The sequence below is a fragment of the Diplotaxodon limnothrissa genome, linkage group LG5, assembly GCF_057381915.1.
Source record: "Diplotaxodon limnothrissa isolate DT_005_m linkage group LG5, D_limnothrissa_male_GT1.1, whole genome shotgun sequence".
In the NCBI taxonomy this organism is placed as follows: Eukaryota; Metazoa; Chordata; class Actinopteri; order Cichliformes; family Cichlidae; genus Diplotaxodon; species Diplotaxodon limnothrissa.
In genome coordinates this window covers 11,224,835-11,252,332 of record NC_140600.1, presented here as the reverse complement: position 1 = coordinate 11,252,332, position 27,498 = coordinate 11,224,835, and the positions used below count along the sequence as shown (strand labels likewise).

Here is a 27,498-nt window from a genome sequence, read left to right as displayed (position 1 = left end):
ATATCCTCAACACTTTTCCATTCGTTTTGCAGTTTTCGAGTTTTGAAAACAAGCTGCACAAACCGATGAATGACTTATGTTTTTTTAGTCGTGCTGGTTACCATTGCCGCAAAAACACGAAACTACTGTGAAACGAATACTTGTACCGAGCTTGCACTGCAACAACTCATCTTTTAAGTACGTACGTTTAAGATTAATTAACGTAAGTTCAAGGTAGTTCAAGTGTCCGTAGAATTCAGCCGCCGCCAATAACGCCTACGCTTGTGTGCAATATATAAAAAATATAAGAACGCAAAAATAATTAATGGCAGGCCTGAATTTCTTTTTAATTATTATTTTTTAATTTGTTTATATATCGCGGTATATATGTATAAGAACGTAATTACCAAACGCACAAGCTCGTAGAGTCTGCTTCTCTGCCAGCAGATGCCGCTTAATTACCTCAAATAATTCATCAAAGCCTTTCACTTCCTGCCCAAACAGTTCAGTTCAGGAAGAAGAAATAATGGCGACGCTTCTGGGGTGCGAGTCCCCTTGTACGAGAGGAAAACGAAGAAACTACAGTAGCAATATCATCACGAAGTTCACGGCCACTAAAATCACCGGCCAGGGCTTCAGTCGAGGAACACAGGTGGGAGAAACGACATTTGTTTTGACTGTTAAACCACTCGAAAGTTGATCGACTGAGACCAGGGACTTGCGCTTGGAATCGAGCCTGAAAGGAAGACGTTGTCCGAGAGACCTAGCTGGAGCTGTAGTCGCTCCTGTCAGCTCGGGCTTGACTAACAGGCTAAACATAACGGGGTGTGATTTTTCTTTGGCAATTTTAAACTATGATACAACCTATTGCCAGGAAACATGTTTTTGCTCGCTGACAATCCAAATGACGCTGTCACTGCTACAAGTGTATGAGAAAAGCTCCGTTGAAGTGGCTCTTTTGTTGTTAGCTTTACATTAGCTTAGCATTGGAGGCCAGGTTTTGTACGATATAAAACATTTTAAAGTCGGTTGTCTTCGGACTGTTCTTATGGCCGTTGACTATAATAATGTAAATATTTCTACAGCGCCCCTCACTTTATTTTCTAAATACTGTAATCTTGGTATAAACGACAGTAAGATTTGCTAATGGTAGTGAAGGAGCTAGCGACAGCTAACTAGCTAAGCCAGCAGAATAGCTCAGGTGATTACGTAACAGCACTAACCACAATAACTATCGTTTCCATAAATGGGTACGCCACAACAGCTGTTAAGGTATGTTAACGTTCGCAGGTTTATTTTTGTGCCATTTACACGATATTTCTAAGTGTGAAGGGTTGGTTTTTGATTTAATGCTAGCGACAGCTTACGCCAACTGTTTAGATTTTCACGTATCTTCGTGCATACGAATGTCGCAGCTCTCCGGGTGTTTCCACACGTTCAACTCATGCATATCTATTATGATATTGCCCGTTTCATCCTAAAAAAAAAGCCGTCAAATTGTAAAGCCGATTAAACCTATTAACACCTTTTTTGTTTTCAATGCATATGTTAGTGGCGTGACTGTCACATTTCCAGCTAGCGTACTGCGTAATGACGTTTACAAAGAAGCTTTGTTCTTAAGTAGAGGTTCTAATAACGCAAGGTATTTCCAGCGTTATCTGTTAACGCCCCCGATAACCCTGAACACGTCGACTTTAAACAAGTTTTCTTAGGCCGTCCAGGGAATGTTATGAATTGCTGTAATTTGGGAAAACACAGGAGTCCTGCCAGTTCTGCTGACACATGAACAGATTTTAAGGAGGGTATGTCATGTGCTGTGGTTTGAGCCTTCAGTTGTCAGAGCAGTCCACTTGGTGTTTTAGGTTGAACTGCCTCTGAGACATGAATTAAAGCTAATTATTTGATCATTCTTCAGCTTTTTGCCCAATTTCAGCAAAGTTGGTGGAGCATGGCCAAAATTTTGTTACCCATTTTGTTACAGATCATTTTGTTTAAAATTGCCTGAAAGGTTCTTAGGCCTTGATTGATTACTCTCTGAGTTTTTTTTTTTTTTTCATCATCTTTAATATAAAAAAAGGGGGCAATATTAAGAATTGGTCAAATCATTTCATGTGAAAGTGACAGTAGGAAGACTGGGCTTGTTTGCTGTTTTCACAACCAGTACCTGCCCAGAGTAAACAGAGTTAAGATATCACACATTGTAATAAAGTCAGTTTGTCATGCATAAATATGCTTTTTTTTTTATCTCAACTTTTTATTTCATTCTTTCTCAGTGAGACGTTTTCTGGTAACAACATTTAAAAACATGCATATTTACATTTTCTTTCGCATATTTTTAACTTGGTCAATAATGTTTTTGTGTAGATGTTCTTTTCTTCCAGGAAGTTTATATGTCACAATAAATATGTGTTTCCTGTGATCAAGGGAGGCAATGACTCTGATCTTAAGGTCTCTATGACTTTAGATTTCATAAGGTTTAAATAGAAACTCTGTTGGGGCATGTTAGCTTTTGTAGTCTATGGTATGATCAAAGGTGTGGCTTTTTTAGTTTCATTTAAAAGAAGGCTTACTACCTTGCTGTACTCATAAAATGTTTCTTTCTTTGAAAGTTGCAAACCTATTGGAATGAGAATTTTATTATTTATTTGACTGACAACACACATATTTTATGAGTATGTGTTATAGTCAATGTCACGCTGCTTTTATGTTTATTAACGATGTAATTTTATTTAAAGGTCTAAAAGAAAATTGTATATTTTTACTATGTATAGCTGATTTCACAAAAACGTCATACAGTTTAGAATAAAGTATGAGAAGACCTTCTCACATAGCGGACAGTAAATGTCAGACTGATTTTTCACTACTGAAAGTACTATGTAGTATTGTGGTTTCTGAGCAGAATGTGCAGGACAGCATATACTTGTGGTGAATTCTCAAAACAATTACCTGTGCTATTCACAGATTGACTAAATCAAACATTACAGACTTGAAACTAGGGAGCTGGTGGGATAAAGTCTGTTTAGTGCTAATTGGATTGATTCTGACATTTGCAGTCTCATATACTGCTCCTCTAAGTAGTATCTAGTTCAGGACTGCAGTGCATGTTTGAAAAGGGCTCATGTTGCCTCTTTATGTGTTGTAGCTCCCAGGAGGCCTGCTTCAGGAGAGAGATAAACGTGCCAAGTGGAATGGCATCCCTACTCTGCTGCAGAAGCTCTATGAGAGCAGCCATCCCAACAGTGACCTCTCCCATGCCCACACCTTTCTTAAGGTATCCACATAGCACTAGTCCATCAAAGGAGGCAGTGAAATGACTGGTTTTAGCTTCCTTTTTTTTCTTTTTTTTGCTTAGTGTTTTACTTTGAAAACTGGTGGGGAAAATAGTAATGTGACCACTGTTTTTTTGGCAGTTATTATTATCCCAGCTGTCTGTGGAGGCCATGTCCTTTGTCACAGAGGACAGGAAGACCGCTCAGGAATCCACCTTCCCCAACACGTACACTTTTGACCTCTTTGGTGGAGTTGATGTAAGTCTTACATTCTTGTGGTGTTATTGGACTGAAGCTGTTATTTCTGAAGAATAAACTCTCATGTATAGCTCAACTCCTCCTGAGATACTGGAGAAATAAAATGGTTTTCTCATTTGTCTGTGTTCATAAAGCTTCTAGTGGAAATCCTGATGAGACCTACACTAACTATGCAGAAGAAGAAACCTAAAAGTAAGTAGGACTGCCATAACATCTGTCCGCATTTCTGCGTTTTAGTTCTTAGTTTTTTTCCTATAATCCTGAAACAGTCAGATTAATATTTGTGCTTCTGTTACAACAGTGAATGATGACCTGGTCAAAGACTGCCTTAGTGTTCTGTACAACTGTTGCATATGTGTAAGTACCATGTTACATATTTTTCATATAAAATATGCCGCACATATCATATTTTCCCTTCCAGTTGTTTGCCTTGATGCAGAATCATTTTTGCATAATTTAATGACCGTGTAAAATTCCTTGTTTAAATTCATAGACGGAGGGCGTCACAAAGAGTCTGGCTGCTAGGGATGACTTTGTTCTGTTTCTCTTCACCTTGATGACAAACAAGAAGACCTTTCTGCAGACTGCTACTCTTATTGAAGATATTCTTGGAGTAAAAAAGGTGTGTCAAAGTAAAGAGTTCTACTTGGATTAAGTGACAGTAGGGGGTAAATGTATTTATGGATCTCTTGACTTCACTTTAATGCATAGTTACTCAACTATTTAAAAAGGATTTTAAGCAATGGATTATAATCATGTGTTAGCCATGCGACAGACTGGCGACCAGTACAGGGTGGACTCTGGCAAAAACTCCAGTTACTTAATTATCCATAACTAAGCCAACTATCTGTCAGAGCACTGTGGAGATTATAAAATGCGACTGATTTAATTTTATTCTGTGTGCTCCTGATGGTTTAGACATCTCTCTCACTTCACTTAGCAGCTTTCCTTAATCTTTTTACTAATTATGACAGATAAACCTTTGGTCCATGAAAATGTATAAGTCACAGTTAGCCTAGTTAGTATGTATTATTCTGATCATTTGTCAGTTTTGTAAATACAAAAGAAGTAAATATTTTCAGGTCTTACGCGTAAACTGGCATGTAGCATTTATACATATATCTGCTGGGTCAAATCAAATTTAGTCGGGGTCTGTCTCAAAAGTTACTTTTGAAAGTGTTGCAATGTCTGCATTCTGTTCACATTTGATGTTTTACATCTGGTCACACCTTTCAGGAGATGATCCAGTTAGAGGGCATCCCTAACCTGTCGGGTCTGGTCCAAAGCTTTGACCAGCAACAGCTAGCCAACTTCTGTCGCATCCTTTCTGTCACAATCTCAGAACCTGATGTGGGAAATGATGACAAGCACACCCTGTTGGCCAAAAATGCACAGCAAAAACGCAATGCAAGTCCTTCACGTGCAGAGGTCAACCAGGGTAGGTTGTCTTCAGAGTTCAAAGATTTATTGGCTGTGTAATTTATTTTGTGCAATAGCAAGAGTGCATTTGACTGCGTTTGTTTACCCTGTTTCTGACACTTGTAACAAGAAATGTCATTAAACTGAACTAACAGGCCTTTTTTTTTTTCCAACAGTAACCCTGCTGAGCATCCCAGGATTCATTGAGCGGCTTTGTAAATTGGCCACTAGAAAGGTATCTGAAGCCACAGGTGCTAACTTCCTGCAGGAGCTGGAGGACTGGTACACATGGCTGGATAATGCTCTGGTACTGGATGCTCTCATGCAGATGGCCACTGAGGAACCTGAGCAAAGCAGTACAGGTGAGAAAAAAGGCATTTATGATACTGCTAACTCATGGTTGCATTCCCGTGAACTTTTAATAATACATTTGGACATGTTTTTTTTTGTTTTTCTGTTGTTTTTTTTCTCTCCTCACCTACAGAGTCGTCAGATGAGAGTTCTCTGGCTACCAGCCCTCTGAGACATCGACTGCCCCAGTCCATGAAGATTGTCCATGAGATTATGTATAAAGTAGAAGTACTGTATGTGCTCTGTGTTCTTCTGATGGGCCGTCAAAGGAATCAGGTACTCTTCCCCACCATTAGAGCTGAGCTTGAATTTTTTGTCTGAACAGAGTTAAATTGTTTTTTCCCCCCCTGTAACTCCTCTCAGGTTCACAAGATGCTGGCTGAGTTTCGTCTCATCCCAGGGCTCAACAACCTGTTCGACAAGCTCATCTGGAGGAAATATACAGTTTCGAATCACGTTGTGCATGGCCAGAATGAGAACTGTGACTGTAGTCCAGTATGAAATTTCAATTCAGTAGTCCTAAACTCATCATTACAATTACATATCACTTTTTAAAATATGGAGGGTGAACACTCTTTATTCCTGTCACACAGGAGATATCCTTCAAAATCCAATTCTTGCGATTACTTCAGAGTTTCAGTGATCATCACGAGTAAGCAGCGTTTTTTTTATTTTTTTTTATTTTTTACTTTTAACCTTAAATGAAATATCAAATGTTGATTTACCTTTTCAATATGTTCCCTATCTTTCAGGAACAAGTACCTCCTTCTAAATAGCCAGGAGTTGAATGAACTGAGTGCCATTTCCATGAAGGCTAATATCCCAGAGGTGGAAGCTCTTGTCAATACAGATAGAAGCCTCGTGTGTGATGGGAAGAAGGGCCTCCTCACACGTCTCCTGACTGTCATGAAGAGGGAGCCTCCAGACTCGTCTTTCAGGTAAGTGTCATGTAGGCCAAAGACGGAGATAATGCAGATTATATAGTCAGCCATCTCTTTAAAAGTCTGACATGCACATATTGGAGAATCAGAGATTGTGCCATTTAAATGACTGCTCGGGGTTTCTCTGTGTAGTTTGCTTTAGCTGATTGTTTCTCTTGGGTGTTTATATATAGATTCTGGCAGGCAAGGGCAGTGGAAAGTTTCCTCAGAGGTGCCACATCCTATGCAGACCAAATGTTCCTTCTGAAGAGGGGCCTACTAGAAGTAAGATAAATGTTACCACCCATGTACAGAGATCTTTCTTCTTCTTTAGTGAATCGGTGTTCACTTTCCATTTTCATTCCTCGACAGCACATCCTGTTCTGCATCATAGACAGTGGTTGTACATCTCGCGATGTCCTTCAGAGTTACTTCGATCTGCTTGGTGAGCTCATGAAGTTCAACATTGATGCTTTCAAGAGATTCAACAAATATGTCAACACTCCAGAAAAGGTATGATGATAGATCCTAGTATTTATTAAGAATATATATACTGGCTGAAAAAGATCTTACTGCATTGTTGCTAATGGTTTTTTCTTTTCTTTTTTAGTTTCAGATGTTTTTAACACAGATCAACAGCTCCCTCGTGGATTCAAACATGCTAGTACGCTGTATCGTTCTTTCATTGGACCGCTTTGAGAGCCAGACTGAAGATGTCAAAGGTAAATGGAAATTTGATGGTTGTAAACTGGTGTTTATAGAATATTTAAGGCAGAACTTAATATGAGCATTTTCTTTTATTTATTTTTTCTTTTTGTTTTGTTTTTTATCTTTGGGACTTTAATGTGCTTAAAGAATACATAAAATTAATGATTGCTGACAAAATCTAAAAGAAAGCAAAGAGTTTGAAGTGGAATTGATAGCTGATGAAACAATGTGCGCCAGAAGTGAGAGTACATTGATACATTTATTTGATTTATTACGTTGTTTTTTTTCCCTCCACTTTACAAACATGTTTTGTGTTCTTTGTTGTTTCCCAGTGGTGGAGGTACTTTCTGAGTGCTGCTTGCTATCGTACATGGCCAGAGTTGAGAACAGGCTGTCGTTCCTTTTCCGACTGGTCAACATCATCAATGTACAGACACTCACACAGGTCTGGGTTCATTTACACCTTGCCACATGTTTTCATAGAAGATCATGGTGATTATTTAGCAAAAAAGTCTGTTTAAAAGTAAACTGTAAGTCAGTTCAGAGACATTTGGCATTTAACATTTTTTAATTATAACTGAGGTCTGTTTCTCTACAGGAGAATGTCAGCTGTTTAAACACCAGTTTGGTGATTTTGATGTTGGCCAGAAGAAAGGCTAAACTGCCCTTCTACCTCAACGCCCTTCGTGAGAAGGAGTATGCTGAGAAGTACCCGGGCTGCCTGCTTAACAACTTTCACAACCTACTGCGATTCTGGCAGCGCCACTACCTCAATAAGGACAAAGACAGCACTTGTCTGGAGAATGTGAGTAGCTGAACGTACAAACACTCAACCAGGTCCAACATCACAGGCAGGAAGCAATGATCTCTTCACTTATATTAACTGGCATTTGTGTTACACCTTCAAAACATTCCACAGTAGAAACGTTTGCAAGCACAGTGATAAAACCAAGACTTTGATTGCTGTGCTGCAGCACTTGTAAATTGTAGAGGTGCATAGAAGTTCTTTCAGATTAGATATTGTCTTTCATTTTTGTGAAGAACTTCTGTAAGTCAGGGACTTTCCATACAAGAACTGAAATACCCACGCCACACCACCACAACTAAAAACCTGCCCTTCTAAAAAATAGTTTCTTTCTGCTGAATGTTTAAGTGCCACATATCATCTGCAGCAGTAGCCACCACCAGTCAGGAATCCCTGTTAAATCCACCTGCCCATCAGGGGTTAAATAAAACTAGAGTAAAAGAAGAAAATGTATGTGCTCTTTGTGTTCTCCACTCAAACTGTGATTAATTAATTGGAGGTAAACAAATATAAAATTCTTTTTATATTATTTAATATGAAAAAAATACACATGCTGGGACTAAGTTATACCAAAACCGAAGTGTTTACTTTTGCTGTAGCGTTGTCTCAGAAGAGGGCTTTTTCCCCCTTTAATTTTCACATGGCTGTTTAAACATTGATTATGTAAGTAGATCTAAAATATTTGACTGCCCTATGAAATTATCAACTCTATGAGCAACATTTACTCATTAGTGGGACTTAATGCTGAAGATGGTGCAACAGATTTTGCTTTGATGGGAGGGAGATGGAGGGCTCAGCTCCTTTCACAAGCAACAATGTGACTAACAGATGTTTGGAAATAACTTTACAAAATAGCAAAATGGTCATTGAGCTCAAAGTAAAACAATCTAAAAGTTCTATCACAGGAATTCTGTAAAACCCAGACTTCTTACTGTTTTCTGAAGCCATTTTCTTTCATTTGTAAAAGAACATGTAAAGATGTTTCTTAATGTCCCACTCACTGTCAGCATAACAGTTTTACAAGGTGATGTCAATGTGTTTGTTTTGCTTGCTCTGCTGCCACCAAGTGGCAGATGTCTCCAACTTGGCTGCTACAATTTTCCATTAGATTTGCACTGTCCAACCTAATTACACTGTTGACTGCCACAGGTTAATGACTTTGACACATACCAACTTACTGTAGTCTTCAGTACCCATCAAATTTAAACACTATAAACGTATAGGGTACACAGACACTGCTTAACACAAGAAGTGCTTCCTGTGGGAAATACTTCTATAAATGGGGTCAGAGATTTTAGTTGGCATTTGATGCTTTGCCATTGGTTTAATTTGGAAGGGAAACATTTAATTAGTGGTGGACAGTTTGATCAGGTCATGTAGTGACAGAGTAAAGGATATTAGCGCATAAGCCCTCATTACAGAGATGTATGCACTTTTTGTAATTCTTTGGTGTAGAGAGATGGGTTTTTTGGGGGGGGGCAGAGCTTATTATGAAAGAACTAATTTCATAAGTTCAAAATGATTTAATGCTTGCATCAGGAGAATAGTGCCGATCCAAACGTTTGACCCTACAACAAGGTGATTTTTGAAGCTCTGCGGTGTTGTGTAGGGTGTTTTGCATTTTCAGTGGTTTCATGTTTAAACGATGCCAATTATGATTTGTGGTGTTAGTCACCAGATCTCAGCATCATTGATTACCTCTATTTCTATTTTTGAATCTCAGTTATCAAAACACAAAATTAGGGAAAACTTTTAGCCTAGATAAACAAGTCTTAAGTCTGTTCTCGTGGCAATTAGTGGCATTATAACAAGACTATTATTTATTTATTTTATTTATTTTTAAGTATTATTATTTTTGAACACTCATCTGTAAGTGTTAACATTGATCCAAGAGACATCTAGCTAACCTATTCTGATTTAACCTATTTCTCACTACAGCCTGTACTTACCTATAGTTATAGAATATTCACAACATACTTCATACCGTGTACATTATAACACACCATAATAGACCCATTTCTGTAATATACTTACATATCTATATTATTGCTAATATATATTGTAATATATCTATATCACTAAAGCACTTCTGGATGGATGCAAACTGCATTTCGTTGCCCTGTACCTGTGCATGTGCAATGACAATAAAGTTGAATTCTATTCTGTTCTATTCTATTTATCTGTTCATACAAACCAGTAAAAGTCCTTTTACTGGTTTTTACTCTTTTTATGTAAAAGGCTACTTGAATAACTAATTATAACTTATTATAGCTATAGCTGGGATACCTTTTAGCTGTGGGGTTTTTTTTTTTTTTTTTTGTTCTTATTCATCTTGGTTTTCCCTTTTTCAGAGCTCCTGTATCCCATTCAGCTACTGGAAGGAGACTGTATCAGTGCTGCTGGGTTCAGACAGGACTTCTCTGTGTGCCATAGCGAGCTACATCGATGAACCATTCATGGATCTGGACAGAGATCTGCTGGAAGATTGACCTCCAGTGTGTGCACTTAGTGCACTGGGGATGGGATGGGGCAGATGGCCACATGGAGCATGGACACCTAAAGCTGGCAATGACCCCGCTGAGCTGAGCCGTCCGGCTGCTTAGGAACTGTGTTCTGGATGTAAAAACTCACCTGTTTGCTGTCTACACCTTCGCATGGAGGCTGTCATCACAGATTTCAGCAAATAGGAGTTTTCCTGGCCATCGTCTTCTCACTGAGTTAAATCCGCTTTTCAAGAGAAAGAAGAGGAAAACCTGTATGCCCACCCCAGATTGGCCACATGGTATAACAGACAATTAAACAACCTTCAAAAAATGACATCTGCATTGGTTGTTTGCTTTAGGTGAAATTTAAAATAAAACTTTTTATATAACCTAGAAAGTTCTATGATAAATATGTATGATTCAACAAGTTATGTTAGGAAAAAAAATGGACTTGGTTTGGAAATTACCGCAGCTTGAACTTTCACGTGCAGGTTAGTGGTGTGTCACAGGGCTGCCAGGAGTCACCAGCCTCACTCTCGCACTAACTTCATGCTCTCTGTTGACTCCATGTCACTCCACTGTCTGAGCTTGGAGGAAAATGGCTTTTTACTTTCCCCCCCTTCTCCCCCCCTTATGAGTCCTCTAAAAAGAGAATTTTCAATGAACCCGTCTGTCTATTTTATTAGGTGGCTATTGTTCATTGGTGCTTTCTGGCTCCACTCAGCACATTTAGGTAGCTTGAGGGTGTGCTGGCATTTTCCACATATCACATGGGGTACCTCTCATCTAAAAACCACCCTTCAGTTATGGCTTCAGAAGCCCCACCCAGGGACTCATTAATATTATTATTATTTTTCTTGACTTATATTTTGTGTTGTTAAAACGGTGGCTTTTAGCTCTGGATAAATTGTAGAATAAAATATTGCACATTTGTTTTTATTGTTTATATTTTAACCCATTTGTTAAAAAAAATCTTCATTATGTAACAGAAGCTTTTGTGAGAAAATGCTTTGGGAAGAGAATAAACTATGCAGGTGTAAGTGTTAAAATAAGAGTTTTTGTTCACCCCATACCCAAAGTTTGCTTTATGCGAATTAGCTTTCAACCCAACATCAGCATTTGATTGGAAATCCTCCACTTTCTCTGGTATCTGGCATTTCCTGAAACCTTCAAGCTGAGAATGACAATCTTCTTGGTGGCTCCTTCTGCATAGCTCAGCTTTAATTTAAACGATGAGCGTGGCTGTGTTAAAGTTGGCCACAGCCTGAATGTGCTCCTGTTTTGTTGAAATGGAAGATGCAGAGCTAAAAAGATTTGGATGTGTCCAGTCAAACAAGTACAAATGAATCAGCTACCTCATGTTTTATCCCAACGCCGTACAGATCAAACCACTCCTAATCACAAGTGTACAGATTTAATCCCAGCACGTTGTGTTCACGTGAATGTATGAGGGCATTTCCGACACCACGAGTTGTGCTTTTTTTGCCTTGAGATGCAAGTGAACATGTCAATTTTTTTTTTTTTTTTTTTTTTGAAGCCTTCTATTTGCTTTAAAGCTTCTTAAGGTTCTCCTATTTTTTAGCTTTTAGCATGTCTTAAAACTCTTGACTGGTGTGCGCAAACTTTAAATGACTTCATCTTCTGTGCTTTGCAGTGAAAGTAACGCAAGTACCCGTAAGTGCTTCTTTTTCGAGTTCTCCATTTCTTTGTTGGATGCCCAAGAATATTTACAACGGTGTTCTTCAGGACAGATTGTTTATTACGCTGTTATCGCTTCAGCCGTTGGTGGTAGAAGTCGGACGAAGCTGTTGGTATGAAAGCATGAATGGTGTGAGCTCTTTGGAATACCTGTATAAACATTTTCTTCACCCTAGTTTCCGTAGCTTTGTGATGAGTTTCTGAGAGTGACCCTTCTGTATGATGCACAAGAGAACTGGTTCTCTATAGTAATGCTGTATGTGGTGTGATCCACCCAGTAGGCCTTAGTTTTCATTCATTAGTTTGTACAGAAAAAAATGGTGAAATGTTATCCTCTTTGGCCAAAAACATGCTGCATAATATAACACACTATTTGACTTATTTTAGACCCCTGACTTTGACTTTAACTGTACATTTTATGTAATGTTTAGCATGAGGGGGACGGTCATAAAAAGCCCTAAACACACTTTTACAACTGATTATATGGTGCTTTTTTTTTGGGGTGGGAGGGAGTGAAGGAAGATGATTGTATCTCACTAGGATTGACGGCATCTATGGGGTTTGCGACAAACGGCATTTCAAAGATGCTGACAGTGAGTAATGTCGTGTACAATCTGTCGTAAAACGGCTTTAGGAAATTATACATCTATTTTTCATCTTTATGGTTAATCTCTGACTAACCCTGTTCAACTCACAAAATCTGTTCCACATTCTAATAAACACTTCGGTGACAAACTTGCCCTCATGCTCCTGCTCTAATGCTGGTATTCAAGTTTAATTTCCTTATTTAACAGCTGTTTGTCAAATTAATCATATAATAAATTCTTCTTTAGACTGTCTTTGTTGAATCGCATCTCTCTATCACATTGACTGACACACACACACACACACACACACACGACACGTTTAAAGGTTTAAAAGTCTTTATTTGGAGGGTGCGCCATCACAGTTGGTGCACAGCTGTTGCAGCTGGCTGACTGTCGTAGGTTTGAGGGCAGCTTTCTTCCATCACTCGGCCAGCTGAAAAGCACGAGACAGTGATGTTTGTTAGCAACAACATACACAGTGTCAGAGTTACTCATAACCGTGCTACAGATCACATGAGAGGGCTAAAGTGAGTTCATCTTTAACAGAGGATTACATCTAGTCTCTTCTAAAATTAGTCCATGCTACGGAGCCCGCTGGCTAATTTTAAAATATTCTTCCAAAGGTCATACAATTCCATTCTGCAGTGAGCTGTAACAAGAAATGCATTGTGGGTTGTTTACCGACCTTGGTGCCTTGATCCCGGGTGCGGGTACGCAGCTTGTTGACCTGCGATTCAGCCATATCGGCCCTCTCCTCTGCATCGTCAAGCTCATGCTGGAGTTTCCTGTACTTGGACATGTTGGTGTTCACCTGATCTTCCTGCGTAAAAGAAAACCAAGAAAAATATTCAATTTACACCAAACTAAAAGATCTTTGAGTATTCTATTGATATTTTCAGTCTGGTGGCGCACAGAAAAGCTCAGAAATTTGTAGTTTAAACAACATCACTTAGAATCATCGCTTCGATTACAGCTTTCATTTACTGTCAAACAGAAAACTCACCGCTTCTTCGGCCTGTCTCTTGTAACTCTTTACTTTGGCTTGCAGCTTGTCGATGAGGTCTTGCAGGCGGACCAGATTCTTCTTGTCCTCCTCGGCCTGCAGAGAAACAGAGGTAGGTCTTACATCTTATTTGCACACCTCTGCATGCTCCGTGTGCACACGCAGTGAGTTACCTGGTAGGAGAGCTCTTTGATTCTCCTTTCATACTTGCGCACTCCCTTCTGATACTCTTGGCTCTTCTTTTGCTCAGACTCAAATTCGTTCTCCAGTTCTTTGACCTACCATTGCAATAAGCAAATGACTAAAACTCACTCCAAAGTAAAGCACGTGGACGAGAGACTATGTAAATATGCAGTTGACTGATGTGATTTCCTACTCTGGCCTCCAGCTTCTGAACTTGCTTCTTTCCACCCTTGAGGGCAATCTGCTCAGCCTCGTTCAGACGCATCTGCAGGTCCTTTATGGTCTGCTCCATGTTCTTCTTCATCCTCTCCAGATGTGCACTTGTGTCCTGCTCCTTCTTCAGCTCCTCTGCCATCATGGCCGCCTACAAATGCAGAAAATCTCTGTTAAATCGGCAAATAATCTAACTTAATTGCAACCAGTCCTATGCCACAGATGTATACAGTTGTATTTGGTATTTTGGTTACTGGGGCACTTACATCAGTGATTGCCTTTTTGGCTTTTTCTTCTGCATTACGGCACTCCTGTACGGCATCATCCACCTCATTCGACAGCACGGACAGATCGCCCTCCAGCTTCTTCTTCTGGTTGATCAGCCCAGTGTTCTGAAACGGAAAACTCCTTCCAACATTTAAAGTACAAGACTATAACTAGTGCTATCTTAAAAAACATCTAATATTTTCTTCCAACCTGAGAGTGCAGCAGGTTGACTCTTTCAGTAGCCTCGAGCAGTTCATGTTCTGCCAGCTTGCGTGAGCGATCGTTCTGCTCCAGCATGGCCCTGAGCTCCTCCACTTCGGCGGTGAGCAGGTTGTTTCGACGCTCTGTCACTGCAACCTGCTCCTTCAGCTCCTCGTTCTTGTGGGTGGTCTCATCCAGCTCTAGCTGAGTGTCCTGGAGTCATGCGTCAGGTGGAGAAAGTCATTAGAGTGCAATGGCACATCAGGTGAGCTCACTGACTGGCTGTAGTTATGGACTCACCTTGAGCTGCACCTGTAGGTTTCTGAGGAGTTTCTGGGACTCCGAGGCCTGCCTGTTAGCGTGGTTCAACTGCACCTCCATCTCATTCAGGTCGCCTTCCATCTTCTTCCTCAGGCGCACTGCCTCGTTGCGAGACTTGGCCTCAGCATCCAAGGTAGCCTGCATAGACTCCACTGTTTTCTGGTGGTTCCGCCTGAAAAGGAGAAAAAGGCGCAAATAAAAAACTCCTGCAGATCAGCAAGAGTGTAATTGAGCTTTATCTAGAAAACCCACCGAAGATTGTCAATTTCTTCATCCTTCTCCGCTAGCTTCCTGTCAATATCAGCTTTTATCTGGTTAAGCTCCAGCTGGGTCCGGAGAGTTTTGCTCTCTTCGTGTTCCAGAGTAGCCTGAGACAGACAGATGGAGCATTAAGAATTTAGCAGACTGTTCTTAAGGAATATTGCACATAAACGCAGCAAGCTGCTTACTTCAGCTTCCTCTAGTGCAGCTTGAATCTCACTTTTCTCGATGTCCAGACCCTTCTTTATCTTTTCCAGCTCGTGAATGGTTTTTCCTCCCTGACTGATTTGATCTGAAAGGTCAGCAATCTCCTCTGGTGGAGAAGATATGTGAAAGTATTATATTTAAATTTACGTCAAGGGAAAACCTTTCTGTAAATTCCAGCTGAATTTTAATGATGCCATGTGTACCTTGGAGGTTCTTGTTCTCCCTTTTGATGGTCTCCAGATGTTCTATGGTCTCCTCATAGGTGTTCTTCAGTTTAAAGAGCTCTGTGCTCAGGCCACGAGACTCTTTTTGAGAGGTCTCCAGCTCTGACTGGGACTCTTCGTACTTCTGCTTCCATTCAGCTAGCACCTGGAAGGGACAATTAAAGGTTTTCTTTGGCTTTTTATTAGCATTGCTTCTCAGAGGGTCTAGATTGAGGTGCAAAAATAGGGTGATATTCCCTAAAGAATGCAAAGATAATTCACCAAAGTAGGTCACATCAGGAATGCAGTACTGATGATGTAGGGTCCTTGTCATTGCCAGTACCTTGTCAAAGTTCCGCTGCTTTCTGTCCAGGGCAGCAGCCGCAGCATTGGCACGTTCCAGATCAATGACCAGGTCTTCGATCTCTGTCTGGAGTCGATGTTTCGTCTTCTCCAGGGAGGAGCACTTGGCATTGGAAGCTTCTACACTCTCTTCAGCCTCCTGTAGGCGTGCCACCAGCTTCTTTCTAATGAGAGGCAAACAGAACTGAAAGTCAGCTCTCAAAATAATCACGTGGCGCCATCGAATTTTGCAAGTTAAAAACCACATCACGCTCACTTGGCTTCCTCCAGCTCCTCAGTCCTCTGGATGGCATCAGTTTCATACTTTGTCCTCCACTGAGCCACCTCAGCGTTGGCTTTGGACAGAGCTCTCTGCAGGTCAGCCTTGGTCTCCTGCTCTTCATCGTACTGCTCTCTTAGGAGATCACAGTCGTGCCGAGACGATTGGAGAGCATGGGCCAAGGCGCTCTTGGCCTTAAGAGATCAGTTATGATGGTAGAAAAGGAGTTAATTTAACTGGAGGAACTCTCAACACACGCCGAGTGAGCCGGTAAGTTTTGACTGATGAACTGATCAATTGGGAGCTGACCTTATTCTCCTCCTCAAGCTGTTTCTTGAGCTCCTCCACGCTCTGGCTGAAGGAGTTTTTGGCACGTTGGAGCTGGGACACCATGCCCTCTCGCTCCTCAAGCTTCCTGCCCAGCTCGGCTGCATAGTGGAGTTAAGCAGTTACAGGCATTACTTATGAGTCTATGAAATCTGTGAGATTTTTAGATCAAATTATAGCCTCTTACCACTCTCAGCCTGAGCACGGGCCTTTTGTGTGCTGGTTTCACTGAGCTGCCTCTGGAGCTCCTCCACCTTGGCTTTAGCCTCGTTCATTTGATCTTCATAGAGTCGGCACGTCTTCTCTGAAGTGGCCTGTTGAGTAGATGCAAATTCTTTGATTTCGCCACAAATATAAATGCAATTCCCGTACTAGTTTAAATCTCTATCTATACCTTGCCCCTGGAGAGCTGCTCCACAGTCGAGGCCAGGTCATCGGCCTCCATCTTGGCCTCGCTCCTCTCTTTCTCCAGTTTCTGCTTAACCCTCTGCAGGCTGTCAATCTGCTCGCTCAGCTCTGCCACGGTGTCGGCGTGCTTCTTCCGCAAAGCTGCGGTCGTGGTCTCGTGGTGCAGCATGGCTTCCTCCAGGTCCCGCCGCAGCTTCAGAAAATCCGCCTCTCTCTTCTTGTTCATCTCGATCTGGGCCGAGGTGGCTCCACCGGCCTCCTCCAGGCGCTCGCTCAGCTCCTCCAGCTCACGGGCCACGTCCCCGCGCTGCTTCTCCACTTTAGCCCTGTAAGCCCTGTCGGCCTCTAGCTCCTCTTCCAACTCCTCGATGCGAGCCTGGAGAAAAGCGACAGTCAGTTACTTTGTGATGGTGGCTCACATCTGCTCTACTAGACGCTAAGGCTCATTTTCACCTGCAGCTCCTTTATCTTCTTCTGAAGCTGATTGGACAATGCTTGCTCATCTTCTATCCTTGTGCTAATTTCATTCATTTCAAAGTCTTTTCTGTTGGGAAAATGTTCGGGAATCGTTCTTTATCATTCACTCTTTATAGTTTAAAAGATGGTTTATCTGCGATTATGGGACAATCCTCACTTTTTCAGCTTCTCTTCAAGTTGCTGTTTGTCATTCTCCAAGTCCATCACAGACTCTAAAGAGAGCTTTAGATCTCCCTCCAGCTTACGTTTGACTCGTTCCAGGTCCATACGTAGCTTTTTCTCTTGTTCCAAAGAGCCTTCCAGCTGATGAACCACAGAAAGAAAACATCTTACAATTTTGACTAAATGGTGTAACAGCACTTTGTTTCTGTGTTTAGTCTTAAACTCACATCATCTACTTGTTGCTCCAGCTTAGCCTTTGCTTTGGTCAGAGTGTTGACTTTGTCCTCCTCTGCCTGTAGGTCATCCAGAGTCTGCTGATGAGCCTCCTGAAGAGCCTTCTTCTCCTTGGTCAGCTTCAGTATGGTTTCATCCAGAGCTGCCATTTCCTCAATTAGGTTTTTCACCTGCAAAATAAAAAGATTAAAAATGAGTTTAACAATCAGCCAGTGAGAAACTGAACTCCTGTCCACTGTGCATGCTGTGGTCCTTTCTCTGGCCTCTTAGCGCCCCCTGGAGGAAGCTTACTGCTCTTTCTCATCCATTTTTCTTACCTTGTTCTCAGTGGCATGCTTCTCCTTTTCCAGTTTAGCCAGGGTGATCTCCAGATCGTCTAGATCCTTCTTCAGCTCGGCACACTCATCCTCCAGCTTGCGCTTCTTAGCGAGCACATTAGAGCTCATCTCTTCCTCGTCCTCCAGCCTTTCCAGGAGTTCCTTGACTTTGGCCTCCAGCTGGATCTTAGTCTTGATGAGCAGGTCACAGCGTTCCTCAGCGTCTGCCAGGTTGTCCTGCTCCTGTGAGGAAGAAAAAGTACATCTTTAGCAAATTTCTCACTACGCCAGTGTGTGTAAAGGCTGAATGTGTAAATACCGCACATCAGGAGAAAAACTTACGGCTTGCAGCTGTAGAGAGAGGTCATTCTTCTCTTGGATCAGGCTGACCTGCCGCTCTTCCAGCTCCTTCCGTTTCATTTCAGATTTTTCCAGAGCTTCCTTCAGCTTGGCCAGCTCCTCCTTCAGAGACGCCAGCTCTTTCTCGTTAGCGACGCTCTTCAGGAGGGGTTTTATTTTGAAGAAGAGCTTCATCCAGGGCCAGTGCTTGACGGCGTTGAAGGCCCGGATGTTCCACTGGATGATCATCAGAGCCTCTCTGAAAACATCAACAAAAGGTTTTCTTTGTTTAAAACCTGTTGTGTAGCTAAATTAGTTTTATATAACATAATTTAATTGACAAAAAAAGCTGTTTTAGTGTTCGGTCATTTTTTCCTATTAGTTTTAATGCTTATACAGGCAATGTTTTTACCAGGGGTAAACTTTCAGAACGGATCTCTCAACGCAAACAACTACATCACAGTCATGTGACATTTTGACTGGAAAAAAAATATATTTTCTATATATTTATGTGAGCAAACATGAATTAAATTTGTGTAACTTTAATGTTATTTCAGTAAATTAAAAGTAAATATAAATGTAGTTTTTGTTCCCTGTGATCACTTCTACTGGGAGCATGTAATCAGGGAAAGGTCGAGTAAAGAGAATTATATATTAACTGGAGAGCTAAAAGTGTTATATTTGAAATGAATAAAAGGTGCAGAATAAATGGTTTAAACAACTAAAAGCTACAGATAAGAAGTTCAAATAGAAAACTTAAATAAATGGATATATTAGGTAGCTAAAGTAGTGTCACATGATGCCAAGTCTGCTCGAAAGTTCAGTGGATGCAAAGTTAAAATCCTAAATGTTATACCGCAGGGCGGTTAGGTCAGAGAGATTTATCCCGGGCTTTCCCCGTTTATTTATCGACTTCTTCTTGGCGCTTGATTTTTTGGCACTAACCCTGCGAGTATCCACTCCCTTGTATCTAATCATACACAGATGGATGCCACATGAAATCATACACCTAATGCTGCTTTTGATGTTTCACGACTCTGGCCAAACAGGGTAGCCAGATTGATTTAGTCTCAGCAGGATGGTGTCTCACAGCCCTAAATATGGACCCGGAGCAGATTAGTCAAGGACTTCGCGTCAATGTTTAGAGGGTTTGGGCGAGCGTGCGCTTGCAAGGGTTGGGAGGTGGTGGTTGTGCGGGAGGGTTGAGGGGCTGATTGCGTTTTTGACATGACTCCGTGCCGGGTGCCTCTCAAAGGTGAGCGTTTGTGTTTATTTAGAAACTAAAGCCCTCTGTCCGACAGCCAGCTTTAATCCTCTGTCACCCGCCACCTATCCCATCAATGCACACACTTAGAAGTACAGGCGCCGTGGACAAAAGGGGCCAGGGGCCATTGGGCATCCAGGGAAGGGGTGGGGGTGGTGGTGATGGTTGTATTTTTAGGGAGGCCCGGAGCAGCTGCCACTTGACACATGTCGCCACCTGGCTCTGAGGACACCGTCCGCATTGTTTCATTTAGAGAAAGCAGAGGGAGAGAATGGCCAGAGACCTGCGAGCGTGGGGTGTGCGGGAGAGAGATGAGGGGGGCATGCAGCCCTTATTAACAGCAGGGCCACACGCATAACTGGTAACCATACAAGGACAAGCACACGCCTCACACACGCCGATAACACTGCCCTTGCATGCCAAACATACTTGAGCGAGGGAGTGAACGATAAGGTATAGTGTATCACAGGCCGGGGGGCTGGCGGCTCACCGGGCTCTATTAAACCTGTTCGGAGGAGCAACTGTTGGAGGTCTGCTTTTTGTACTCATGTCTTCACCTTCCTGTAAGGTGGAGCTCGAAGACTGGTGTTCATTAACACACTTTCTCTTCTTTTAGAGTAATGAGCAAAATTACTTTTTCTTTTTTCTTTTTCTTTTCTTTTCTTTTCTTTTTTTTTTTTTTTACCTCCTTTCCGTCATCTTCAGCAGCTCCATCCTCATGATTTTGCCACGAGCGGCCGCCTGGAACAGCGTCAAGACTTTGGCCAAACGCTCATCCCTCATCTCTTCGAGGTGACCCAGCAAGCCTGCTTTGAAGAACACCTACATGAAAAGAAACACTGCTTTAATTACAAAATACAAACTAAAAAGTGTGGATTACAAAGATTTTTATTTGCATAATCAAATGGTCGATTAACTTTCAATTTCAAAAATCATTTTAACTTTGACACAGCCATGCAAGGAATACAGCCACAATAAAAATGTACTAAGTAAAATATATTCATATTTGTATTAAAGAAAAACACAGAAACCTTCTAAATAAATGCATTTGAATTGTTAAATTGTTTAATAGCTAATATAAAAAATCTGTGTTATACACTATTAGCATTTTGATTAATTATTATTATTAATTTTAATTTATCCCTTTGTGTGTAAATATGTATATGGAGTATTTTATGTACTGTTTCAATTTAATCTTAAAAAATGTACTGTGTATAAATTATGAGAAACATAGAAAAATATCAAATAAAATAGACACCTTTGTGTGTCCAAATCTGTACTGGCTGTGGTCGATGTCCAGGGAGGCCAGCAGCTTCTCCGCTGCTTTCCTGCTGTCCACAAACTTGTCATCTGGGATGGCGTGTGGGTTCAGGATGCGGTAGCTGATTGAATGATTACCAAACAAAAAGGACCATGATAGCACCGCGATATCTCTTATGTGATCTGAGTGATGTGTGCGCATATCTTACCGCTGCTTGAACTCGGCGTAGAGGATCCGGTTAGGAAAGCCCTTCCTGCAGATCCTGATGCCTTCCAGCACGCCGTTACAGCGCAGCTGGTGCAGCACAAGAAATGCATCCATGATCCCTGTGCAGAACAGGTTTCAAACATGAGTCGTGGTGTCCAAAAGTCCATATTGGTTTTAATCAGCTGGTAATATGTGATGATTACGTTTCGGTTTACCTGGAGTCTTGGTCTCATTAGGGATGATGCAGCGAACAAAATGGGGCTGCGTGCTCCGGAGGTTGGTCATCAGCTTATTCAGATTTTCCTGCAGGAACAAAGAATCACAGCAAACCAAATGAGTGAATAAAAATACTTTGAATAATCTGTTAAAATACCAAAGACATCAACCATGCAAAACCTGTTACTCTGTGACGCTCACATGAGAAATCCTTGAAGTAAAGAAGAGAGGAGCCAGCACAGACTTAAAGTGATGTTCATGTGATCATTGCCCTAAACATCACTGCAAGTCTTAACTGCCTCCGTCCCCATTCTCCAGTGACATCCACAATTTTGCACTAAACACCTGCATTAAAGCCTCTCAGTGCATTTGCTTCCAGCTTCAGTGTTTTTCCACAAGCCCTGCAGCAGCCACATCAGCCTCACCTTATGAAGCTGGGACACAGTCTGGAAGGAGGCTGCCTTCTTCCTCTTTTCCTTGCCACCTGCCTTGGGGTCAGGCGCTGCAAGGGTGTCAAAGGAAGGATTACTAAATTAATAAACGATTAAAACATCATTTATTCATTCTTTAGTCATCCATCAGAATCCAAACTGTACCTGAGTCAGAGCCAACGTAATTCTCATACAGAGAAGCAAGCAGCTTGTTGGCAGACTTTTGGAAACAAGCCACCACTGTCTCATTCAGTGGGTCCTTATTTTTGTCTAACCAGCCAAAAATGTTGTACGGTACCTACAAATAAACAAACAAATGCAAATGTATAAACAGGTAATGTATTAAATGTAAAATGTTATCTTGTAGAATTGCTCTTGTGAAAACCAACTTACTACTCCAGCGTAGTGCACCAGTTCAAAATGGGCCTCGAACTTGCGCTTCTTGTCTGGCCGTGGTTTTTGGAAGTTTGGTGACTTGCCAAGGTGATTGTCATACATCTTGGCTTTAAAGCTGTTATCTGAAGCCTTTGGGAACATGCACTCCTCTTCAAGGATGGACATGATGCCCAGCGGCTGCACCAAACACAGCATGTTAGTCTCTATAAGCCCTCACATGTGTAACAGCACAACGCTGTGCTCACCTTTTCAATGAGATCAATGCACGCTTGAAGGTCCAGCCCGAAATCGATGAAGGTCCATTCGATACCCTCTCTCTTGTACTCTTCCTGCTCCAGGATGAACATGTGGTGGTTGAAAAACTGTTGCAGTTTCTCATTCGTGAAGTTGATGCACAGCTGCTCAAAGCTGTTGAGCTTCAATGGAAGAAAAAAGAAAAAAGAACAGGTGTTCAGAGGAGACACCACAGGAGCATGAAAAACAGGAGGAACTGTTACAGATCAGCCTGCAGCGTTGCCGAGTCATTGCAGTGTGAGCTACGGCGAGGAACGATCAGGTTACAAAAAGACGTATCATCACGCAAGTGTTGAACTAGTTTTATTTTTTCAACTTTTATCTGTATGACTGTTATTTGAACTTTCATGCAGATCAACTCACATCAAAGATCTCAAACCCTGCAATGTCCAAGACTCCTATGAAGTACTGGCGAGGGAGGGAGGTGTACAGGGTCCGGTTGATGCGCCCCACGAGCCATTTGAACATGCGGTCATACGTGGCTTTGGCCAAAGCTCCGACTGCATAGGTAACCTTCAGCACCCAAGCACAGTTACACACACACACACACAAAGAAGGAATACTATCATTCACGTGGATGGCCTCTGTTGTTTGAAAACCATATTCTAGTGTGTGTTGAGAGGTGAGTGTATTGACTGAGGATTAAGAAGCCGTCCTTCCATTAGCCTAGCGGTAGGAGAGCAACCACTGAACTTTTACTCCACTGTACTAATAGATGTTTGTATGATTATTATGGGGTGGATTATGCCTCTTTACGCTTAACAAAAACACAGACATGAGACACTGCGTCTCCTCACCTGTTCAACATTCTGTCCCTTCACAACATACTCATTTCCCACCTTCACCCTTGGGTGGAGGAGGCCCTTGATGAGGTCAGCTGAACTGACTCCCATCAGGTATGAGGCTTTGTCTGCATCTGGTAGCAGAAAGGGAGATGAAAAACGTGTGAAACATGACCCCTGTTTTAACTGCATGGTTTCTTTTCATTCTTTTATGCTCACTCCTTGCAGACTACAGGTTCTTACTTTCAGTGCCGTCGGCCTCCGCCTGTTCCTCGCGCTGCTTTTGCTTGAATTTCATGTTGCCAAAGTGCATGATGGCTCCGACTATTTTATAGCAGCCATACTTCTCCTCTGGTAGGAAGCCCAGGATGTCCATGGCATGCTGTAAGAGATCAAGAAAGCAACGCTCACAACTTTGCAAATCTATTCAGCGTACAGGTTTGGGTTTGTTTTTTTGTTTTGTTTTGTTTATCAGCGAAGAGGATAAAAGTTTACATCAGTGGCCATCAGCTCCAGCCCATCATCCAGGTTCTCGACAGTCGTCACGCCCTGGGAGCAGAAGTGGTAGTCATATGGGTTGGACGACACCAGCAGCATGTCTGGAAAACAAAGGTTTTTAAAATCATTTTGCAGATCAGCAGTAGTACACAGTATCTAAATATCCAAAGTAACCAGAGTAACTAACCTAAGAGTTCTGGTTTCTTCTGTGACATGATCTGGTAGTAGATGTGGTAGCTTCTCTCACCAGGCTGCTGGAATATAACTCTGGATTTTTCCAGAAGATCTGAAGGACATGTTTGTGTGGGACATGAAACAAACTGAGAACTGTGTGGTTTTAATCACTCTGCGCTTTTATTTACTCACATATGTCAATGTCAGCTGAGGCCAGTTTGCCAGTAGGACCAAAGTGGATCCTAATGAATTTGCCCTGCAGACGTAAGAAATCATCGAGTTTAAAATAAATAATCACCATTAAGAGAATTCCAAATATGTTTCAATCCATAAACTCTGTTTTAGACTAAGTACAGTTTCCAGTTACTCACAAATCGGGATGAGTTGTCATTCCTTAGCGTTTTGGCATTACCAAACGCCTCCATGGCAGGATTCGCCTCAATGATCTGATCCTCCAGAGTCCCCTGCAAAGAAAAAAAAAGTGTAATATAAAAAAAATGCCAACACAAAGTAATTTTTGACAGTTGTGTTTATTTTGCTGCTAAACTCACCCCAGTTTTGGTTGCAGGACCTTGCTGTAAAGAAAGAAGGGGAAAAGAGTGTGAGTGTCATATCACAGAAGCCATGACTGAATAATGCTCTCACAATCAAAGGGGAACACCATGATCGACTGGAAAATTAGAAACTTGGTGTTAAAGCTGTGGTAAAAAAAAAAAAAAAAAAAAAAAAAAAAGGCCACCATGTTTCTTATGATGAACGGAGGGAAGAAAAAGGGGAGCATCAAACAACACGGAAAAGTCCCAAAAAAAATTAAAGCAAAAGGGGAAAAGAAGAGAAAATTAAAATTCTGAGCCATAAAAAAGGGAAAAGGGGAGAGGAAAAAAGAAATGATTAAAAACAATAAGAAAGCAGAGTGGAGCAGCTGGAACACAACACATGAAGGTAGAGACTCAGACATGAATGTAATCAGTTCTCACATTCACCATGTTGACAGTGAGGAAAATGTATGGACATGGTTTTAAGGGTGTACACTGAAGGGGTCCTGGGACCAAAAAAAAGAGGAAGAAAATAAAAATTAAATGAAGCAAAAAAAAAAAAAAGATTAAAAAACGGGAGGAAACAAAAATACGGGTTGCCACATCGGCCTTACTCCTTTTTTGGCAGGTGTATCCCCGAGAGCTGCCACAATGGCAAAATACTGAATGACACGTTTCGTGTTGACAGTTTTGCCAGCACCGGATTCTCCGCTATAGGAGTGTAAAAAAATAACAAAGTGTACATACAAACAGACACAGTAAAAACTGCTCACAAAACTGGTACACGTACACTGCATGTTACAAGTGGGGTAAAAAAAATTAAAAAGGAAGGAACAAGGTTCAGTCAGAGAAAAATAAAAAATGGAGGAAAAAACAAAAAAATCTTCAAATCAAATCTTTAAAATTGTTGTACGTGTGTAAGATGTGTATTTCTTCCCAAATTTGTGGCTTGAAACAAGACCAAATTTAAAAATAAAATAAAAAATAAAGCAGGTGAAACTTACGTGATGAGCATGGATTGATTCTCTCGATCTGATGAAGACAGAATAGATGTGTGTTTATATTTAAAAAGACACCACCTGCGTTAGACCACTTTGCAGAGTTATTTCACATGTGCGTGAGTGTGTGTGTGCACTCACTGCGAAGCATGTCATTGTAGGCATTGTCTGCAATCGAGTAGATGTGCGGCGGTGCCTCAGAGCGGCGTTTTCCTTTGTAGGCAGCCACCACAGGAGCTGTGTAGACAGGCAGCCATTTGTATGGATTCACTGTCACGCAGAAGAGCCCCGAGTAAGTCTGAGGAAACAGAGGGACAAGACACAAGATGCCTAAAACCATCTTTCTACTGAGAGGCTGACTTCACACAAGCTCACAGCTGAACTCTGGATAATCTAGCCACTTAAAGCAACCTGGAAACATGGCATCCCTCGGTGCTGAGATACTTACATAGATCATCCAGGCACTGTAGCGTCTGCGCAGGTTGTGAAGCACAGAGGCCTCATTGAGGTGCATCAGCATGGCCATGTCTTCGATCATGTCATACTTTAGAGGGTTCATTTGCTGGATGTCACAGTCCTTCACTGTCAGGGTCTGAGGCGATGGACACACAAAGACATGAGAAAGAAATCATGCAGATACAGTTAAAGTCATGAGAAGATGTGTCAGCAGGTACCACCGTACCACAGAGGGATGAACATTTACCCTGCCATCTTTGGTCTCAACAATGACTTTGTCACCGCTGACTTCCTTGATCTCGATCTCAATGTAAGCCTCTTTTTCATCCGGGATCCAAGCTCGCTTCTTACCTGGCAGAGGTGTAGAGAGAGAGGAGTATTATTGAGAGGATTGGGGGAATTATTGATAATAAAAAAACAAATCTCAAAAAATTTAATAATAATAATAATAATAATAATGGATTGGATTTATATAGCGCTTTTCAAGGCACCCAAAGCGCTTTACAATACCACTATTCATTCACTCTCACATTCATACACTGGTTAATAAACATTTAGTTAAGCAGATTTAAACAAACAAACAAACAAACAATATATATATATATATAATGTAAATGCAAAGTTCAAATCAAACTTTGAATTAAATATGAATAACTAATAACTAACTAATATATGTTCTGTTATGTTAGGATGCATTTGTTGCGATCACAATGATCTCAATTTTAAAATTCCAAACATAGTTTACGCATTTTTGTTGTTGTTGTTGTTTCAAAACTGTTTGTTTTATCCCTTTAAAAACATTACATTAAACACAGCTTTGTTACTAAAATGAAAAGGCCTAATCGCACAACATCAGATAGATTTCTCCTTTTTTAAAAAGACTATTTCTTAAGTGAAGCGCTTTAAGGTTTAGTTCCTTTGAAGTCTCCTTAAAAGGCCTACCGTCAAAAGCCGTGGTTTGCATCGCCAGCAGCTCCCGATCAGATTTGCGTAAAAACGGCGAAGCCTCTCCAAACTCTTTCACGTCAAAGCGCGACATGGTGGCAGCTCCTCGCCGGCCCCGAAAACTGGAGGCACCAGTTGAAGAATTTCTTTGATAAGAAGACAAATCTTTGCATTAAGGTCAGTAGCTCATTACATGTCAAAGCGCCTGTGGTTACTTCAGTTTCCACGACGGGATGAAACGAAAACAGCCTGTGCGCAAAGAGCGCAAATCCGCTACTAAGAAATCAGAAGAAAACTACAGAAGTGTAAAGACCGTTAACCGACGAAGCAATGGCAAGCGAGATTATTTTACTCTTAAAAAATAAATTGGGACTCTTTAAAAAGGCAGACAATCCCCGCGCGCAAAATGCGCAAAGTTCAACCTACCAAACAGAGGCAAAAAGTTGTCCACTGACCTCAGAAAGAGCACAACGAAATAACTGCTTACTGGGATGTGCCCTCCTTTATACTGTTTTCCTCAAGGTCACGGTCAGTGGACATTTGTCCCTCATTAGCATATGCCACCTCCTCCGACTCCTATTGGTGCGGGGCGGCTGTCTCAATTGACACAAAAGGAAAGCTACGTTTTTGTCATTGCTCTGAACTCAAGCCGGCTATTTTTGTATCCCAGTTATTTTATGCACTGTACACACAGCGAGGGAGTGTTAGAGAGTTGCATTAGGAGCATCCTGGAGGGAGAGAGTTATTATTTTCCTTTATGCAGACTCTGAAGGGCATTGCATCATTACCTCTACCATGAAATAATATGTTTAAAAGAC

General features: G+C 41.4%; 2 protein-coding genes across 2 annotated transcripts; one reads left to right on the top strand and one right to left on the bottom strand.

Annotated features, from left to right (window-relative positions):
• Positions 1-475: 475 nt before the first annotated feature.
• Positions 476-12,723, top strand: trpc4apa (transient receptor potential cation channel, subfamily C, member 4 associated protein a). Its single transcript, XM_085353036.1, has 18 exons — positions 476-631; positions 3,122-3,250; positions 3,390-3,506; positions 3,641-3,698; positions 3,808-3,863; positions 4,000-4,128; positions 4,743-4,944; positions 5,102-5,287; positions 5,410-5,552; positions 5,640-5,771; positions 5,870-5,928; positions 6,029-6,214; positions 6,391-6,481; positions 6,569-6,709; positions 6,807-6,918; positions 7,237-7,349; positions 7,503-7,709; positions 10,061-12,723. Exons 1-18 carry the CDS (start codon positions 506-508, stop codon positions 10,196-10,198), a joined length of 2,325 nt encoding a protein of 774 aa, XP_085209162.1. The 5' UTR covers positions 476-505; the 3' UTR covers positions 10,199-12,723.
• Positions 12,724-12,826: 103 nt separating this feature from the next.
• Positions 12,827-26,802, bottom strand: myh7ba (myosin, heavy chain 7B, cardiac muscle, beta a). The gene is made up of 43 exons (XM_085353035.1): positions 26,678-26,802; positions 25,983-26,086; positions 25,728-25,871; positions 25,421-25,577; positions 25,286-25,313; positions 24,885-24,992; positions 24,317-24,320; positions 24,117-24,209; positions 23,938-24,001; positions 23,759-23,857; positions 23,569-23,672; positions 23,317-23,455; positions 23,089-23,207; positions 22,655-22,804; positions 22,243-22,413; positions 21,995-22,174; positions 21,767-21,899; positions 21,596-21,672; positions 21,170-21,257; positions 20,956-21,073; positions 20,745-20,868; positions 20,172-20,308; positions 18,226-18,481; positions 17,884-18,126; positions 17,560-17,736; positions 17,328-17,473; positions 17,147-17,237; positions 16,680-17,069; positions 16,473-16,599; positions 16,268-16,386; positions 15,956-16,152; positions 15,680-15,863; positions 15,337-15,502; positions 15,115-15,239; positions 14,918-15,033; positions 14,645-14,837; positions 14,354-14,557; positions 14,143-14,268; positions 13,857-14,027; positions 13,654-13,758; positions 13,481-13,576; positions 13,163-13,297; positions 12,827-12,910 (listed from the first exon to the last, which is right to left on the bottom strand). Exons 1-43 carry the CDS (start codon positions 26,772-26,774, stop codon positions 12,899-12,901), a joined length of 5,817 nt encoding a protein of 1,938 aa, XP_085209161.1. The 5' UTR covers positions 26,775-26,802; the 3' UTR covers positions 12,827-12,898.
• Between the last annotated feature and the right edge of the window lie 696 nt (positions 26,803-27,498).

Coding starts and splice junctions, on each gene's coding strand:
- trpc4apa (XM_085353036.1), top strand. CDS start 506: ATGGCGACGCTTCTGGGGTGCGAGTCCCCTTGTACGAGAGGAAAACGA. Junction 632..3,121: donor GCTTCAGTCGAGGAACACAG/GTGGGAGAAACG, acceptor TATGTGTTGTAG/CTCCCAGGAGGCCTGCTTCA. Junction 3,699..3,807: donor GCAGAAGAAGAAACCTAAAA/GTAAGTAGGACT, acceptor CTGTTACAACAG/TGAATGATGACCTGGTCAAA.
- myh7ba (XM_085353035.1), bottom strand. CDS start 26,774: ATGTCGCGCTTTGACGTGAAAGAGTTTGGAGAGGCTTCGCCGTTTTTA. Junction 20,869..20,955: donor TACGCCGAGTTCAAGCAGCG/GTAAGATATGCG, acceptor TCATTCAATCAG/CTACCGCATCCTGAACCCAC. Junction 13,577..13,653: donor TCAAAGAGCTCTCCTACCAG/GTAACTCACTGC, acceptor GTTTCTCTGCAG/GCCGAGGAGGACAAGAAGAA.